We start from the raw sequence: 19,238 nt of genomic DNA on the forward strand, positions 1-19,238 counted from the left end.
TTCAGTGGCATTGAGAGAAACAAATGCACTCATAAAGTTGAAAGAAAATCTGAGAAGCACCTTAAAATTATCCTGTCTGCTACTAGACAAGCTGTTGCAACAGGTGGTGTTACTGATTTTCTAAGGGAAAGCTTTTTTTTTAATTTCAAAATTGCAGAATTCACACTGGCATGATTATAGATGCTGTTCCACAAAACCACCCGTTTCATCATGAGGAAACACCTGCCTGCAGATACAACACAGAACCAGAATCCACTCTGATAGCACATAGTCAAACCAACTTAACTGTGATTTTGTTGTTTGTTTTTTTTCCTGGAAAATGGAATGTTATAGGGAACACTTTGACCTGGATAAAATGTGAGGGACTTAACTGTCTGCAAAACCATATGAATTTGATGTGGAAATAAGACATTTGTGAGCATCTTGATTGTTCTGAGTAGTGAGATATGACTACACTGGGGGTTGTCTGGCGGGGAGCAAGGGAGATCTTGGAGTGTGTGGGTAACCAAAATTGAATTATGGTCACATCTGACTTTGCTGAAAATTTACCAGCACAGAAAAAAACCCAGCATTGTATTTTGTATTGTGCCTCAAGTGGCTTAGACAGTTGTAGTGGGTCTGGCTAGGATAAAGTTAATTTTCCTCATAGCAGACGATACGGTGCTGTGTTTTAGATTTGTAACGAAAACAGTTCTGATAACATACCAGTGTTTTAGCTTTTGCTGACTGGTGTTTTCACAGCACCAAGGCCTTCTCTGTTTCTCTGCCCCCAGTGAACCAGTTGGGGGTGCACACGAGGTTGGGAGGGGACACAGCCAGGCTGGTGACCTGAACTAACCCAAAGACATATTTCGTGCCATTATAACATCATGATAGTGATACCAGTGAAAAGCGAGGGCTTTAGTTGAGAGGTTGTCTGTCTTTTGCTGGGGAACTGGTTGGGCATCAGTCTGCCCCTGGGAGATGGTTGAGTGAGCTTTTGCATCACGTTTTGTTTACTTTATCTGTTCTTCCACGTATCCTTCACTTAATAAAAAATTTATATATTTATTTATTTATTTTCAATCTTGACCCCCAAATTTTCTTGCTTTTACTATTTCGTTCCTCTCTCCCATCCACCCACGGCAGTGAGCGAGCTGCTGCGTTGTGCTTAGCTGCCCACTGGGATTAACCCACAACAACGCTAAAGAACAGTGAAAGCTGTAGCGCTACAGTAAGTGGATCAAGTTTAAATATTAAACAGAAGATACAATGTTAAGATGTACTTTTCACAGTTCAAGCTTACCTCAAGTAGGCGATCTATTATAAGGCCTTTGGATATACTTAAAGTGTCTTAGGAGAATGACTAATACGTTGACTATATTTCTGTTCAACAGGATGGTGGATGTAGGTGGCCAAAGGTCAGAAAGAAGGAAGTGGATCCATTGTTTTGAAAGTGTTACTTCCATCATTTTCTTAGTTGCATTAAGTGAATATGATCAAGTCTTGGCAGAATGTGACAATGAGGTAAGGAGTGGGGTACCTAAGGCACAGAAAAAGATGTGTGCTTTTTAAGAAAGACAGCGTTCACATGTTTCCATAAATGCACTTGCAAGTACTAGAATTACATTGAGCACCTGATCAAGCAGTCTTGAAGTTGTATTAAATTAGCAGCCTGCCTGTAAAAGTGAACTCTACCTTAAAAGACAAAACATGATTTAAAAATGTTTTAAATCACTGAAGCCATGTCAAATGTTTGAGAATTTGAGTATCAGGAATATCTCTAAGCAAGTAAAACTACCTCACTCATCTGTAATTAGGTTTTTATTTGGTTGGTTTTTAAGTCTCTGATGCTTCAGAATTAACCTGTGCATTAATTAGGGAAAATTAAAACAAAATAACTTAAAATTTACCTCCTTCCCAAGGTTAGGAAACTTAAGATGAGTTCTCCCATCTGTTCTAGAGTACCATCATCATCAGTAGCCAGGTGTTGTAGAGAATGATGTAAAAAAGAAAACAGCAGGTAATTAGGGAAAAGCATATTAGTGGAACTGCATTACTTTTGGTAGTGGTGGCTTTACATCCTGCAGCATGAGGATTCCTTCAAATGTCCTTCAAAAATGCTTAATAGCATTTGAACTCTGAAGACCCAAAGCCCTTACAGATCACTTTCTCAAGATCTATTTGAACTGTGAAAAGCATACCCTACTTCCCTGGCTGAAGTGTCACAACATCCACGTACTTGAGATAGTTTTCAAAGTTCCCTGTTATCTTGTGATGCACGAACAACGTCGGTAACTGTAATCTTCCTTTTCCTTTCAGTATCTTGAACATTTTGCTATACTCACTTTGGACATTAGGAAATAAATAACAATGTGACTGCCATCACAAGATTATGCCCAGGAGCTCCAAACAGCAAGCTCTGAATGTGGTGTTCCTTAGATCTGTCTAGAATGGATGGACTTTATTACTAGTATAGATGAGTACATATGCTCTTGTCCTTAATCTGTGTTACAGTATGTTAATATCAGATACTTGACCTGACGCACCCTACTTCAGCTCTCACTCTGACATCAAAGGCGGCTTTCATAGAGCAGCAGCCCATGGCTGCTCACTAACTCATACAGAATTCAAATGATTTCTATTATTAAGGCTCACCTTGATTTCACATGCCATCATGCCATTCATAGCGGTGATCCAAAACCCAGTGGCGAATAGAACGATACAGAACATGAAAAGTGATGATCAACCAGTACGTTGCAATTGCACTTAATAACAGTAATATTTTTTAAAAAGCTTTAAAAACCCCCAAACCTTTATGATCTCTAGCTAATGTGATTTGTATATACTACTGACTAGAGAGTGTAACTTCATATTTATTTTTGTTGTTGTAGAATCGAATGGAAGAAAGTAAGGCCTTATTTAAAACTATCATTACATATCCCTGGTTTCTGAATTCTTCAGTCATTTTGTTTTTAAATAAAAAAGATCTTCTAGAAGAGAAAATCATGTATTCCCATCTAATTAGTTACTTTCCAGAATACACAGGTAAGCATTTATCCCCACACCATCTTCACAAAGCTAAAAGTTGTATTTAAACCACGTAGTTTTTCCTTATTAAATTGAACGTGGGAAGTGGAATTATGCAATATATTTGATATCTATGCTCTTCTACTCTATCCTTTAAAATACAAACTTAAGTTAGTCCATTTTACTGGAACTTTGGTTTTTTTACTGCAGCATTGTGGACAGAGTCTTAAGAGATTTCTCGCAGCCATTCTGTTACCATTAGGGTGTCACAATCACTATTTATTTATGAGAGGAAGCACGTTTTTAATCTTCAATCTCAAGAGACGAGATACAGGGGGAGCTTGGGGAATACAGCTATTAATCCAACTCTTTATGTAGTAAAAACCCAAAGTGTAGTTTTGCATTCATTATTACAACTTGTTATGTAGGTAAGTCCATAGTTAAAGAGCAGCCTGAATAACTTTCCCTAACAAATGTTACTAGTATTTAAAGTTGACAAAAGAATGATGAAAATAATCACAGATGTATTACATTACTTAATACAGTACTATATTCTGCAAGACATGCATCATGTTGAATTCTACAATTAATAATGAAAAGAGTTATGATGATATAAGAGCTACAAAGAAAACACACATCCTCTCTTGGCCAAAGAGAATCCCGTTTACTTTGTGAGTTTTAGAAAAATTTTCTCTCATGGTCTTTGATACACTACGAATTGGTTTATTTTAGTTGCATAGTTTTTTATAAAAAAATTACTTTGACCTGTAAGTTTACCATTGAAAAAACCATACTCCACACATTTTAGAAAGCAGTGTTGTAACAGCATTTGCTTCACTAGCATACGAATGAGAAAATGCCAACAAGGGGAGTATGCCTTTATAGCAATTTGACATTTAAAGTAGCCTCTTAAGATACTGCCTGTATGTTTCTTCCTTGACCCATAGCTTTTAACTGTTCAAAACCACTAACTGTGCTTTTGACTAGGACCTAAACAAGATGTCAAAGCTGCCAGAGACTTCATTTTGAAGCTGTATCAGGATCAGAATCCAGACAAGGAGAAAACAATCTACTCCCACTTCACTTGTGCCACAGACACAGAAAATATTCGTTTCGTCTTCGCTGCTGTCAAGGACACAATCCTGCAATTAAACCTGAGGGTGTTCAACCTGGTTTAAAGAGAAAACATGGTTGCAGCCAAAATGTGTGGCTTATTCATAACACAGCCTGTGTTGATAGAAAAAAAGGTGTCTTTTTAAATACCATTTACAGAAATGGGAGGGGATTAAGAGAACTTTAAAGAATGAGTTTCAAAGTTTACTTTTTAAGATATACATTTAAAATATTGTGTTCCTATTTCCCATGTTAGTTTTGTGAGTTATTTTTTGACAGCTGTGGGAATTATGTATACTTAGAATAATGTACATAACTACGTTGCTGTCCAGCTGGTATTTTCTTAAGACTTTTCTATTTTTATTTTTTTTTTTAATTTTATTTAGCATTTACAATCATAGCTTATAAAATTTCAAACAGTGATGTCTTAAAAATTACAAGTTCGTGTTATTTTAGGGTACTAGACATTTTTATATTCTTGTTCTGAACAATGTAGTTGAAAGACTAAGGTAAACCTATCACACTTTTTAGAAGCGTCTCTCAGTAGCTCTCATAGGCCAAACCCATTAGTATTCTAGGAATTGTTACAAAAGATTAATTATTGGTGACCTTTGCGTATCACTGCCTTTTTGTTCAAGTGCCTTACAATAATATAATACCTTTCACAGTTAAGGAATGACAGATTAAGGTCTTGTAGGCAGTCCATGGAGTTTAGTCTTTTTTGAAGGGAAAAGCATTTCTGAAACAGCCGGGCATTTAGCAAACGTTCTCTGCATTCACTGCCACGGGAGCTCGGAGATCATCCACGCTTCCCTGTGATAAACCAGGCCTTGAATTCCTCCGAGTCACAAACATAACTTGCTCTTTTGCACTTTGCAATTTCCTGTCATTGAGCTTCACGGGTAGTTTTGCATGGATTGGAGAGCAGTAAAGGCTCTCCTCTAGAAGATTTCCAGCCATTTTCCCACCTCCCCCACTCCTTGGCCACCTACAAACCTCTCCACTAAAGATGCCGGCACCACTAATAGCTCAGCCAGTCCTTCCTCACTGCGTCAAAAATTCTCAGACAAAATAATAGAAGACATTAGGGCAACCTGGAAGACCCTTTTTACCCATGCGAACTTCATGGTAGTCACTGGGACTTGATCAGCTCACCCAGCAACACTGGTAAGGAGAGCGATTTAGTGGAGCAGTCTGTTATTAGCAGCAATTCAGTCTAAAAGATGTGCCGAGGTTCTCCTGTATTTAAATACATGAAAGTTCCATTTTTCCAAGAAGAAATATTACAGCAATAGTTTTTATGATCATCATAAAATAGCAATTTCTATGCGACACAGAAAAAAAAAAATCAAGTCATATTGATTTTTCAGCTTGAGTAGTGTATTCAGCCAGGTTGATAGCGCTCTTAGTTCAACCCTGTGAAAAGCACACCCCGACCTTTCACTGCCCATAAAATATGTTTACCGTTTCACATAATAAACGGCACAGTTCCCTTTTGTCCAGCAATACAGAACAAGTAAAGTACGTTCAGATCTGGTTCTGGTTGCTAAGGAGAAAACAACCTGTAACATTTGATTCATTTGTTATTTCTTTAGTGTTGGAACAAGCAGTAGAAGCCTGTTCTTGTCTGCTTTAAGGTTTTTCTGGGAGGGAAGGACACTGGCCTCTACGTTGTGTCCATACTAGTGGATGGTGGTAATGAGCACCGAGGGAACAGCGCAATCAGTACGCCCTGGGATGAGGTACAGGTACTGTGCCGTTGGCTGAACAAGAAGGGGAAGCATGGAATAAACCAGCACATCCGTGCCTGTGTCGTCCATGTCACCCATGTATCATCTCTGCCCTCCCTCCAAAGTACTGACATGGTGACAAGTCCTCAGACCTAAACTAACCATTGTTGCTCAAAAAATAATTCAAAATAATTTCTTGTCATAAAATCTGTAGATATTGGAGTTTTATATTATTTAAGAACTTCGTCATGTGAAAAGATGACAACAAAAATACTTTCTCTAGGGCAGCAGATTTTGATGGAGGAAAGCGTATGAAATGCCCAACCATTTGAACTGCTCAATCCAGTTTTGAGCCCCTTCCAGAAAAACATCTGTTTAAACTCTTTGCGGTTTCGTATCTTGAGTCGAGATTTGCTGTCTATGTGAAGAGCACATTGGCACCATGAATGTGGGAGCCTGGCTTTGCTGGAGTACAAGTTTTGCAGATTGTTAAACAGTTACCATTTTACAGGACCCTCCAGTACAAGAATGCTTTTCCTTCACAATTCACAACCAACATTTAAAAACAATCACAAGGGCCGTTACCAAGACCAACTTCTGCACATAGTTCTCAGTCTGCTTGATGCAACAAGGAATGAAAACCCACAACGATAAAAAAACTGGGAGACACCCAGCAAAAAGAGTATTCAGTTTTTCTCCCTTTTGTTTCAGCCTTTGATATACTGATCCAGAGATGATGAGTTAATAAAAATTAATGGCATGGACATTCCTTTACTTTTATACAAGAATATTTAGATTTCTTGTTCCAGATTTTCCCTGAAAACAATCAAAACCTCTTTATAAAAATCGCATGTCTGCTGTGAGTGGAATTTTAGATCCTTAGATCCCACTGTCAAAAACCAAAAATTTGTGACCAACATCACGGTTGCATTTCTTAGGTCAAATAAGAAAGCTCAGGCTCCTTGGCAACTAGATGACCTTTAAAGGTCCCTTCCAACCCAAACTACTCTATGAGTCTATACATATACTTGCATATACTGGCCAGAAAATTCCTAAGTAATCCACCAGTAAGAGTAACCACTGGCAAATATTGGCTGAGTATAGTAGAGTTATAGGCAGGAAAAAAGGTGACAGCTATCTGCTAATTTGTTCAGTTATAGACAGAAGAGCATAAGGCATTCAAGAATCGCATAATCACACCATGAAAATCTGCATTTCAAGAAATGAAAATGATAAACACAAATGTTTTCTGTATGAAAATGTGAAATACTTTGTAAAATTTTGATCTGCATAATGAAACAATTACTGTAATATACATGAAAAACAAATCTAAGTCAGAAACACTTTGCAGCATATCTGAGACAAATACACAATGCATATTAAGAAGTACTTTTCACCAACAGTTCCCACAATTAATAGCCCTGTTCTTTTGAAATACATGGTGTCAATTCCTTAAAAAAAAAAAAAAAAGGAAAAACTCCTTCCACAGTATTGCATTAATTTCCATAATAATCTGCACACAATAGCAAGACAGACAGATCCTTCTCCCAGTCTGGTTAAGCAACACTTTTAAGCATAGAATCTGAGACCCTTCCTCAACAAAAGTTACAGATAAATTGATCAACATAGGAAAAAAAGCCAAAACCAAACCTTGATAATTAACTGTTAGGAACTTTAGCCAATTACATGCTTAAGTCCTGGGAAGTAAATGTTTCATTGGGATTGGTTGCCTCTTTAGTTTTTGTTGCATCTTCAGTAACGATTAGTCACTGCAGATGGAGATGGATCAACTGGGAGAGTTTAATGCTGGAAAAAGGTACTGTGGAATTGTATGATTTGCTGAAGAAACACTGCGCACTCTTGCCTTGTACAACACTGACATGATTGCAAGCAATGCAGCCTTTGGCTAGTTCTTTTCTGGAATTCAAATGTGAAACGCTCAAGAGGGGGAAAAAATAATCTTCTGAATAGTTTTGTAGAATATTCTCATTCTTGAAGCTAATACAGTATCAGGAAATATATACAAATCAAATATACACAACTCTACTTAAATGTCATATGGCTATGGAGCAATTTACAAACAAGCCACAAGACTTGGCAACCCTATTAAGGTATGTGATGTATTTATTTAAACTGTTTTACATCAGCACAATAATTAGGAAACTTAGGGTTTGTCGTTCAAATTCAAGAATATGCTGTCAGTATTAAATTTTAACTACCATTACACAGTAATATTAATCTTTTATTGACTAGTGTGTGATATTTGGTATGTGCAGATAGATGGCTAAAAATAACTCAGAAGGAACAAAAGGCCTTAGTGATTTGTTTGATATGTGAGTGTATTTTGTGAAGTGCTAAAGACAATAAAGAGGTAATATGTCCAAAAACTTTTTGGAAAAAAAAAAAAAGAGGATTTATATAAGAATCTGGCTATCTTGCAACATCATCTATGTTTTTTCAATGCGGCAACGGGAAAAAAAAATACTTTAAAAGGGAGCTTATACATGTAAATCCAGTTATTAAAAACTTGTCCTATAATAAACCAAAGGTAAAAACTAAAGTCTGTATTCTGCATTCACTGAGATGGCTGCAAGAGAAGCCTGACCTTGTGTTCTCAGGGACAGGATTTGACTTAATTTGTCAATTAAAGCAGTATATAAAGAAAACAAATAATAATCACATTCCAGTCAAATAAAATTCAGTTGCACTTTATTCAAGGAGAAGAAGAGGTTGGGGCGGGGGAGGAGCATGGAAACCAGAAGAGCCATGCCATGCAAAGCCATGCAGCTGAACAAAGAGAGGTGCAAACAAACTTAACAAGTGTTTTAGCAATCTATCTGGCATCTTTGATTCTGTGTTTGGTTTGTCATTGATTTCTTAGAGGTAATTCTAACTCTTAACAAATTACTGCCGAGAACCCAACTGACATTTCTCGAAGGTATTAAGTTTAGGTAACAGTCACCTAGAAGAGAAACTGTTCTTCAGCACTTCAGTAAAGGCCATGGTATACTTTTAAACACAACAGTGGGCAGACCTACATGCCTACATTTCAGTTTTTATTGAGATCCCCTTGTCTAATTCCATATACATTTATAATAAAAATTAATACATCTATTCTGCCTTCTTGTTGAAAAAAAATATGCATATTGCAATAAGGAATGAGGCACAGCGAGTAGGCATCTCACACAACTTGCAATAATCCAGAAAACTACACAGTGGCGTTAAGTCTGAATACCTTTCTCCTAGCCCCAGGCTGATGTATAGTTTAAACAGGGAGAACTGGTGTCTGCCAAGAAATGGCAAAATTCATTCATGAGAATGGAGAAAGCATAAGGGAAAAAACAAAGGAAAAAGATACAGTTTACTGACTAGAAAAATGGAACCATAGAAAATCGTGTTATCATTACAAGTAGAGACAAGGAGGGAGGTAGGGGAAAGGTCCCGCGTTGACTTTTGAACACTTCCAGTGTTTTAGTTCTTGTGTTAAGGCTTTTAGTTACCACAGAAGATCAAAATATTTTATACTCTGTAGGAAAAAATGCAATTTTGCGGGAATTGTTGTGTTTTCCAAAACATGAGCTTAACCACAGACACGCACATTAAAAATAAATCCTTCAACACTAATGGTTGATTCAAATATTACTGAAGACCCAGATGAGATTTGAGAATCGGGAGTTTGTTGGCAAAATAAATGTAAGAAAGTTAAGAACTGGAGGAAATATTAATTAAATACAGTTTCCATGAAGAGAATAGGATAAGTTGAAAAGCTACACAAATGGGAATGTACAAAGCGCTCAAAAGATGTACGACAAGTGAAAGTTGCAGCAGATACTCAGTAAATACTGGGGATAGAAACAGAGAGGAGATGCCAAGTAATCAAGAGTCAAGATCATGATGAGGCTATTAAGTGAACTATCATGCCTAAAATGAAAAATGATAGATGAAAAACAAATTAAAGATACAGAATGGTACTAAGTGCACCTAATAACACTACTTATCTAAGGCAAAGTACTCTATTAGTTTGGCATGATTATAACCTGAGTTAATACTCTTGGTACGTGCTTGGTGTACAGACAAGTGGAGTAACACAGTCATTGTCATAGTTTGGAATCCTCTTATAATCTTTTAATTCAATTTACAATTTATGGGAAAAATTAAAAGATGACACGTAACCTGCTAAATGGTTACTGAACACCAAAGGACAGACTTTCAGTAAATTAAAGAACTGCAACTGTAGGTTGGCATGCTAGTCATTTTAGATTTTACAATAATGTGACAATTTGGATATCTCAAGCACCGCCAGCAATGCCAGAATTATATCCTGTAGCTATAAATATTCCAACCAATTGTCTGGAAATAATATTTTGGCAGCAGGTACTTACTATATGTATCAGAGATTTTGAAGACTTTGATATGGGAATTTATGGAAACCTTCATGTAACACTGTATTGTTTCCTGTACTTTTTATATCAACTGCAGTAAACAGCCATTCAACAATTCTATGACTACTAAATCTAAGAAATAAGCAGACTTGCACACATTCAAGTTCTCCCTATTAAAGTTCTGCTGTCTGGATATGGAACAAAAAAAGTTTCATTAGGTAAGAAAAGTTGATAAAAGCAACTGAAATATTATATTTATTGTTTAATATAAATTTGACTTTATTAGTCACTTGCTTAGGACACAATACTCTGTAATCCAAGGCATTTATTTTTGGTATGCAACAGTGCACTTATAACCCCATAAACTCCTTTAGTTGCAAGACAGTTAATAACACTTACTTAAAATAATAGGCTTTAATTAATATTTTTAGTGCAGATATATTAATTCTCCCCATCATATATTTTTGTAAACTGTTATATTTTCTGTGAATATTGATAGACGTGCTGCGTTTCCTTGAGTAGAATATAAAAAAGTTCACACTAAAAGTGATACTGTACTGTAAATTCACTGTGACCTGGTCCATTCATTTACAAAAAGAAAATAATATTGTTAACTAAGTAGCCGCTCCTGTGATCATCTAAATTAGACTTCTTGGGTCAGCAGCCTCCTTCTTAGAATTTGAGTTGTAAGACTAGTGATTATTAAGTTAACATTTCCCTTGATAAAGAAATTTGAATTTCAGCACAGCCTCAAGTCATATGAAAACTAAGACACAAACTAAATTTTCAGAATCAAATCAGAACTGAAAGATTTGCTCTGAATAGTATCATAAGAATTATTCCAGAGTTCAATTTCAATATCAAAAGCAATAATAAACCAAATTATTTTTACACTGTATTTATAAAAAATGAAATCTGGAATTCTTACATTAAAAAAACAAACAAAACAAGCCCAGACTTGGCAGAATTTTTTTGATTGCTAGGGTTGTGGGTATTTTAACGTCCTCTATTTTTGTGATACAGCCATAGGCTATTGTGACCATAGTAAATAATTTCATAAATCTTCCTACCCTCATGCTTTTGCTTCTGTGCTGATATTCAAATAGTACTGCTTTTTAAAGAGGAATGAAAAGGTAGCTGTTCAGTGTTCTGATCTTCGTGCTTCTCCATTCATTACAATTTTGGCTGATTCTCTCTCACTTCTTCCAGCTTAGAAAGGATCCACTGTGTGAAGGAAAAGGAAAAAAATAAAAATGTTTCCTTGGTAAAAACCATACAAAGCAGCTGAAAATTAGATTGCAGTGGCTGGACACTTCACTACCTGCTCTCTTCCTAAATGAGTTTTTAAACACAGTGCTCAAAATTCTATGTAGATTATAAACCCCTGATTTTCTTACATGAAAACAAAGGCATTTAACCAATATCTGACATTGCATACCAAACTGATGAAACTAGCTAGGTTGATATTTCAGTTTCCTGTTCTGTATTTCAATGAATTTCTTTTTTAAATTATGACATCATCATTTCACCCACATCATTATTAATGCTCTGCATTAGTCTACAACTCCAGACAAATCACAGATGACAACAGAGAAGCGAGGAGAAGACAGAGGACAAGAATAGGTTGCAGCAATGTGATAATACAGTTACTTAGGAAGAAGCTTTCTTTAACTATTCTTTTTAACTTTCTTTAACTATTTATTTTACTATTATGGATTTGGTTTCTTTTCAGGAATTTCAAATTCACATGTTTACTGACCATGGAAAGGAAATCAGTTTCCCAAGAGTCTGAAAAAAAGCTGGGGGGATTGAGGAGGGTAAAGGGGAGTGACATGGAAATCTAGGGTAGGAGATGAAGTTACACAAAGGGATTGCCATGAGAAAGCTGCATAATGCTTGCAAGAAAGATGAGTGGATTATTACAAATCAGATTCTGTTACTGGAACAGGTTCTATGTTATAGAGCTTTAGGATCCCCTCCTCCCCATCACAAGCTCACCCCCTGAAGGAAACCAGAGCTTCTGTTTACCAGGATGCTGACGGTTTGGAAGAAGAATTAGCTGTTCAAGAAATTACTATTCACATCAGAATATGGCACTTCTCACAGACGGAACAACCTTGTAGTGTCCACTAGACTGACACAATGTTCACAAAACAGTGTCACTGAAATGACCTCATACCCTTTTAACTGTAAAGGCTGCAAGTTTCATTTTCACTGTTCCTAAAACACTTCCCTCAGTGTTGTCTCTCTATATACACAAGAACAAGCGACACATTGCAGAAGTGAACCGTAGGCCTAAACAGCCCAGAAGTGACTCTCAAAGATTTACTTTCTGTAGGATAGCCCCTAAGGCCCTGATGACAATTTTTAAGTGAATCTGTTCGGTATTCCTTCTCTACGATAAAACTACATTTCTTACCAAGCCTGTCTGACAGTGACCTTTCCCCCCCTTATTCACATTCCTTTTGGTTTTGTGAAGTTCACAGGCCTTTCTAGGAAAATACACAAACCAACATTTTTCTGAAAAGTGCACACAACTTTTTCAGCTTTTGTTTCCTTGCTTAAGACTTGCGGCATACATGATTTGATACACTAATTTGATTTTTGGAATTGTTCCTGATTTAGCTGGTGCATGAATAATAGTAGTAATATCATGTATCAAATAAACTGTTTGTGTTACTATTACGGATTTTCATCATTCTTCAACCAAAACCGCATTCTGAAGAACAGAGGAATGACACCCTCCACCTCCCCCCCAGTTCCCCAGAATAAAACTAGGAGTAATTTACAAAAACTGCTTGTTCTATTAAAATATACTATTTTAGTTCACATTCTTGATTGTTTAGTTTTTGTTAGCAATACTGCTAAATCATCCATTTGACAAATATTTATGATTCCAAAGATTTATGTAAGGAAAAGTTTAGTGTTGGAATTGAGTATTTTTGAAGTTCCGTACTGAATAGATCATTGTCATTTCCATCTGTGTAACCACTGTGTGGAAATACTGAATTTTAAATACAGATAGTAGTTTCAGGTTAAGAATATCTCTGTTTCATTTTTTAAGCCAAATTTAGCACAGTAATAGTATTGTGATATTATTTTGACTTTACCTTAGCATCCTCTGGACTTTTAAAATTAATTATTTTTCCAAATTCTTTGGCATGAAACACAGACTTAACTCGTTCCTAAAAAAAAAAAGAAAAAACAGCAATTCAAAACTGAAGTTAGTTTCTTCAAACTTTATGACTAAGTTATTTACCATTAAGGCAGCTATATGGTTCAGACAGCAACGCGTACCCATTATACTAATCTGAGTATGTTCACATCGCATGCACACAACCTGAGAAACTTCATTTTCTGCATGAAAGCACAGCAGAGTGGATCACTCCAGCAATAACAGACTTCCCTTTTTACCATGGAGTCCCTGGAGACTGAACTATAAAAGTGTGTAGGAATGGAAGGCAGATAATGGAGAATGAGGGGTAACAAAATCTAGTACTCCCTAAGGTTGTAATTTCTTATTTTCCTTTAATCCATTACCTGGGTGGATATTCCACCAATACTGACTTGCAAGTAGTCATCTTAGGTACTGAAAATAGCAACTTAGGTTTCAGAAATAGAACATAAACAGTGCTTTGCAAAATACAGTTTTCAACCATAGATTTCAATAAAGAGCATACTGCAAACATGTGAATGGACTCTGAAATGACTGCTGTGTAGGGGTAAAGATGGATATGTTATTTAGCATTGTCTGAAATGGCAGAAACTCTAAGAATTATTGCATCCTGTAAAAGTTCACTTGCAGTCAGAAATCCAGTTTGGAGGATTCCAAACCAATCTGGCTCTGCCTTTCATGCTCTCTGCAATAGAAACAAATAATCTAAGTGAAAAACTGAATGACTTTGTACACTGTCAAGACTGTCCTGACAACCAAGATGTGTAATTACGCACATGAAGCTTATTAAAAACACGAAAAAAACAAAACACTGTCAAGTAAATTTCCTGATTGAAATTAAATTCAGTTACCATCTCAAAAAGAATTTAAGATTTATTTTTTTTTTTTAAAGGAACTTCACTTCTGTAAGTACATTTGGTCATCAGCAGTCATCTTTCTCCTTACGTCCTTTGCCAGTTTACCAGGGAAAGTAAGTTGGGGGATTTTTTAAAAGGAAAAATTTCAACTGAGAGCAACAGTCTTCAACTTGCAGTAAAAGGGATAAGCATATGTCATTACAGTTTTTATGAAGATATTAATACCTTATTATACTTTTGAAGAATTTGATTACTAGCAAATGGGAAAAAAATTCCATTTGCACATGCAGATGTATTGCTCTGGTATATTTGCATCTTTGGGATCGCAACAAGGGAGAATTCCATATATTGGCATACTTAAACTGTGCCAGAGTGTGTAAAAAAATATTCAGCCATCTTCTGAGAAAGTTTTGTTGTTATCACCATTTTCCAAACTATGAATACACCACGAACTGGTGCATATCAACAAAAAATTCCCAGGACTCAAGGAATAAATTCATCTGCAACATTCTGTTTAGAACAGCCAGAAGCTAGTTATCTGAGGAGTTTGCCCATGCCAAATTTCAACTCCCTTCTCTGAGTGCACCTCAACTAGAAGAGAGATAAAGAATTCAAAGGAGAGAGATCAGGAATTCAAAGTTCCATTTTACAAACAGTAACACAAAAAGGAAACAAAACATTTTTATGTTAACATACCTTGGCTTCAATGCGTAATCTCCTGCCATCAACGATGAATGGTTCTTTGGTAAATTCATCATAACTGTATTGCCATTCACAGGTCAGCTGTCCAAAAGTCCCTTTAGTCACAAATAACACACCACTAGGTGCCAGAAAATAAAATTAATAATTTAAAAATTAATGTAAAAATATTTAAATGTTATCAAGTTACCCTAGCTCTAGTGAAGTCATTAATTGTTCCAAAATAGTTCTCATCTAATGATATATAACAATCATACAGCATACTTTCTAAAAGAGTGAACTTTGAACCTTCCTCTAACTTATTTAAAATACTGTGTTTCATAGCAAAACCATAACACTACTTCTAGATGTATTTTTACAAAAAGTTGTACAGGCTTTCCATTTGAGAAGGATGCCTGTTACTCCACTATTAGACACTATCGACTCTGTTCCTACATTATCCCTTTCCCCTTCAATATGCTAATTTATAAGTGAATCTCACAGTCCTATTGACTACAGCCTAAACAGATTTATAACAAATCTTTGTCAGCTAAAGAAATCATAAACCCAACACTCCTTTTCTCATCTTAAATTGAGAAATTACTCTGACACTCAAAATAGCATATTCTTGTGCTGAACAATGCTGCTGTTGAACACGATTATTAACAGCACATTAAGCATGCTTTCCCAATTATTTTATCTACATACATAATGACAGACGTGTCAAAGCACAGTTACTGATGAACAATTACCAAGGCATGCACATTTTGATGATAGTTTTAAGTGCTTATTATTCAGAGTCAAAACTGTTTACCTTTTTGTTACCATTAATAGATCTGTACTGTTGACCATAGCATGTGCAATATATCTGAGTTTTGCAAATCTTCCGTTTTCAATTTTCTAAAAGAAACAAAGTTTTATAGCTTTGAATATGCTAGTATAAATTAATGTACTAATTTTGTGCTTAAAATCTATTGATCCTCCAAAAGTACAAATTATAACAAAGCACATAGCACATACTTTTAAATACAAGGCAACTTTCATAAAGTCAAAATATGACTAACAGATCTGTGACAGCTAGTGTTAATAGTTACATAGAATTATCCGTTTGCTGTTAATGCAGCTATTCAAGTAAAAATCAATCCTAACCAAAACCAGCAAGGAACGATACAATTTCTCAAAACTTTTCAGGACTCAGTTTTCTATACATTTCCAGTACACACCAAATTTCTGCTAATACAGTTCTGAGACAACAAAAGAAATAAGGATTCATTTCCTAATTTATGTCAAGTCACCTCTAAAATGTTGGACTAATTAACTCTAAGAATACATCTATACTTAACTGTACACAAGAACAAACTAGCATGTAGACAGTGGGACCTAATAAGGCACTTGAGGTAATGCTTAGCATTTCTCCGAATTCTTTTGCTTGCCCTTGAACTTAGTTATTCTTTTGCCATGAATATTGTAGCAGAATATTCTTTAATGGGCAATACATTTTAAATATTGATGACAGCGAATGAATAATCTTTAAAAACAGAGGCTCTGTAGATTTAACATGACTTGGCAACCATTGGATTTCTAATGTTCTGAGCAATAACTGATTAAATTAGCAACCGATTTAAGACTGATGCCTCTTAGTTGGGAATAGCAACATGACTGCTTGCAGATTTCCCATCTGTTACAAACTGGAAGCAAAAAGAGGTTATTACAAACCAGTATGATTCAATAAACCCTTAACTACAAACATACTGCTTCAGATGCGTATGCCAATATTTAAAAACACATAGGTTAGTTCTCAACGCAGTTAAAATAGCAAAACCATTTAATGAGTGTTCACCACCACGCTAAAATGATAAAGACGTTCAATTAGGTGTGCCCTACAACTTCAAATTTGTCCGCATGGATAACTCCACTTCCCCAAACATTATTTTTTTTTAAATTATACCTTCCCTCAAAGATCCCAATTCTTTAGTGACTAAAATGCAAGAACATTTGAGTAACAGATTCCCAAAAGACAGCTTTCCAGAAAGCTCTCAAAGTTCAGATAATTCCTCTCCCCAACTCTGTTGGGCTACAAAATCACAGCTATTGATCATGTGCCTACTTACATAAGTCACTGCTTGAATTTCTTTCTGCAAGACCTAGTGTCTGGGCCAGCATGAATACAGCAAGAAGAATGGCATAAGAAATGAGGAAATAAGGGCTTGGAAAACAGATTAATTTATTTTTGGAAACTCCTTATTCAAGCTTTGTCTAGGGATTGCCATGCCTCCAATTTGAGTCTCTCCCTGCCTTTTATTTTTAGGTCCAAGCTCCTACTTCATAACTAAATAACGAAAAAATCGTCTCTCAATGTAGCCTCTGGAAGGTTCCAGCACACACCACTTTGGATGATTAGAAGACAGAGGAGGCTGTATGGACAGACAGCACGAATAGGAGACCTTACCCAGATACCAGTCTACTGGTCTATGTCCCAATGGATTTTCAATGTTAGTGGCCTAGCAAGAAAGACAGGGAAAGGGAAGAAAAGGTCGACAGGAACTTACAGAAATAACGTCTGTGGAAATAGCAAGCATGGTTCAGTAGAGGTAGCAAGTACACATTGTGGCATTTAATCTGCAGGGCTCTGTGACAAAGCTAGCAATTTCTCTTACTGACCAAACACTTTATAAATATTGCAAAGTATGACCAGTATCTCTCTTCTATTAGAAACATTTAGCAATTTAGCCTTATTAGGATGGAAAGGATCCCTAGTCTTTCTCCTGCATCAAAGAAGACAACTTTCTTGTGCTTTGCATAGTATTAAGGCAAGACTCTCAGTACAAAAGTTAATACTCCTTAAGTGGGACTTAAGAGAGGGGGTTACCTCCTTCTATCTTTTCATTAGCTCAATAGTTGATTTTCAACAAGTCATGTCAATCCACTATAACTTACTTAGTTTACTGGTAATGAATTGAGAATTATGAAAAATATTATTGAAGTACAGTACTTAGCTATCACATAGATTGCAATCCTAAACAAAAAAGTCCACCAGGTTCCACAAAAAAATATTTCATTCTACTAAGATACACAAACAAGCAATTTGCTCAGCACAAAGATACTGTTACCATGTGGTACGTGCTGAGCTAAATATTCATTGTTAGCTATGAGTCAAAGATTATAAACTCAAGTTACCTGCATTCTATAGTTTTGTAGACAGCAGACATTAATTGCAAAATAAAGCACAGGAAAAGGCTGTACAGTCCACTTGCAAAGGTAACGCTTGTATCTACGCCAATGCTGAGTAATAACTACTTAAAAATTTTCTGCCTTTAGGTTCTTCTACCCTTCATTTACAATCTTTATCCCTTTTAGCATTTGACTTGCACCTATTCATTAGGAAATACATCATAGAGGGATATCCCAATTTACTGCTGATAATTCTTATAGCAAGACACTACTGCGCTCTGCTACCAAAGTGCCTTATACAACTCAAACATAAATGGATATATAATTGATCCCTAAATATAGATGCATAAATATGTTTTTTAAATTTTACAGTATGTAGCTATTAATTGTTTGGAGAAAGACAGCAGCTTGGACCACTGTTTGGTGATGCAAAACTATGAAACTAAACATTGATCAATCGTTGTTTGTTCAATATTAATTTCACCACTGTAAGAAAACAAATACTAATTTTAAAAACACAACTTCCATATTTAAAATTCTAAAAGGTTTAATAACCTGATTTCATTCATGTTACAGTTCATTGACTAGACATGGAAATTGAATGAACCTATTGAAAAAAAGACACTCCAGCATCTGTAAATAGTGAAGTAATCCAAGCACAAATCTTCTACTTTGCAAATTATTCTCACCTGTAGTACAAATGCTTAGATGTCACTGCAATAATCTAACAGTAGATGTGATCATTTGTGCAGAGAAGGATATGCAAATATGCTCAGTGTCTTAAAAGTGGCAACTCCACATTTGGAAAGATGCCCAATCACACCACATGATCTAAATTTACTGAGGAGCAAGCACAGATACCTTTGAAAAAGTTAGAAATGAAACAGAGCAGAGTTTTAAGTAATGGAGACAAAATTTAAAATCTATGATCCTTCTGGTTATAGTTCTAAAAAATACTACTATTGTGTGTGTGATATAGAAGTCAGAATGTTTGATATCCTTCTTGAACTCATCTAAACTGAAACAACATGTAAAAGAAAAAATACAGTAAAGACCATTACTACTTAAAAACTGGTTATAAATCTGCTACTCTTCTCCCTAGGTGTTCAGATTGAAGTTTTCA

The 19,238-nt window shown here is 35.7% G+C and overlaps 2 protein-coding genes across 6 annotated transcripts in view; one reads left to right on the forward strand and one right to left on the reverse strand.

Annotated features, from left to right (window-relative positions):
• The window catches only part of LOC134508419 (guanine nucleotide-binding protein subunit alpha-14), an 80,317-nt gene extending 72,036 nt beyond the window's left edge, over window positions 1–8,281 (forward strand). For 3 of the 4 annotated variants that reach the window (XM_063320060.1, XM_063320061.1, XM_063320062.1), the window contains 3 exons: window positions 1,377–1,506; window positions 2,874–3,027; window positions 3,997–8,281. In XM_063320060.1, the coding sequence (XP_063176130.1) occupies window positions 1,377–1,506; window positions 2,874–3,027; window positions 3,997–4,187 (475 nt within the window). In that variant the 3' untranslated portion in view covers window positions 4,188–8,281. The remainder of the gene's footprint in view (window positions 1–1,376; window positions 1,507–2,873; window positions 3,028–3,996) is intronic. The other variant, XR_010069052.1, reaches the window with a different exon arrangement.
• Window positions 8,250–19,238, reverse strand: part of VPS13A (vacuolar protein sorting 13 homolog A) — a 108,337-nt gene continuing 97,348 nt past the window's right edge. For both annotated transcript variants that reach the window (XM_063320056.1, XM_063320055.1), the window contains 4 exons: window positions 15,759–15,844; window positions 14,963–15,086; window positions 13,345–13,419; window positions 8,250–11,458 (listed from right to left, as the gene is read on the reverse strand). In XM_063320056.1, the coding sequence (XP_063176126.1) occupies window positions 11,408–11,458; window positions 13,345–13,419; window positions 14,963–15,086; window positions 15,759–15,844 (336 nt within the window). In that variant the 3' untranslated portion in view covers window positions 8,250–11,407. The remainder of the gene's footprint in view (window positions 11,459–13,344; window positions 13,420–14,962; window positions 15,087–15,758; window positions 15,845–19,238) is intronic.

Source organism: Chroicocephalus ridibundus, chromosome Z (assembly GCF_963924245.1).
Source record: "Chroicocephalus ridibundus chromosome Z, bChrRid1.1, whole genome shotgun sequence".
Lineage (NCBI taxonomy): Eukaryota > Metazoa > Chordata > Aves > Charadriiformes > Laridae > Chroicocephalus > Chroicocephalus ridibundus.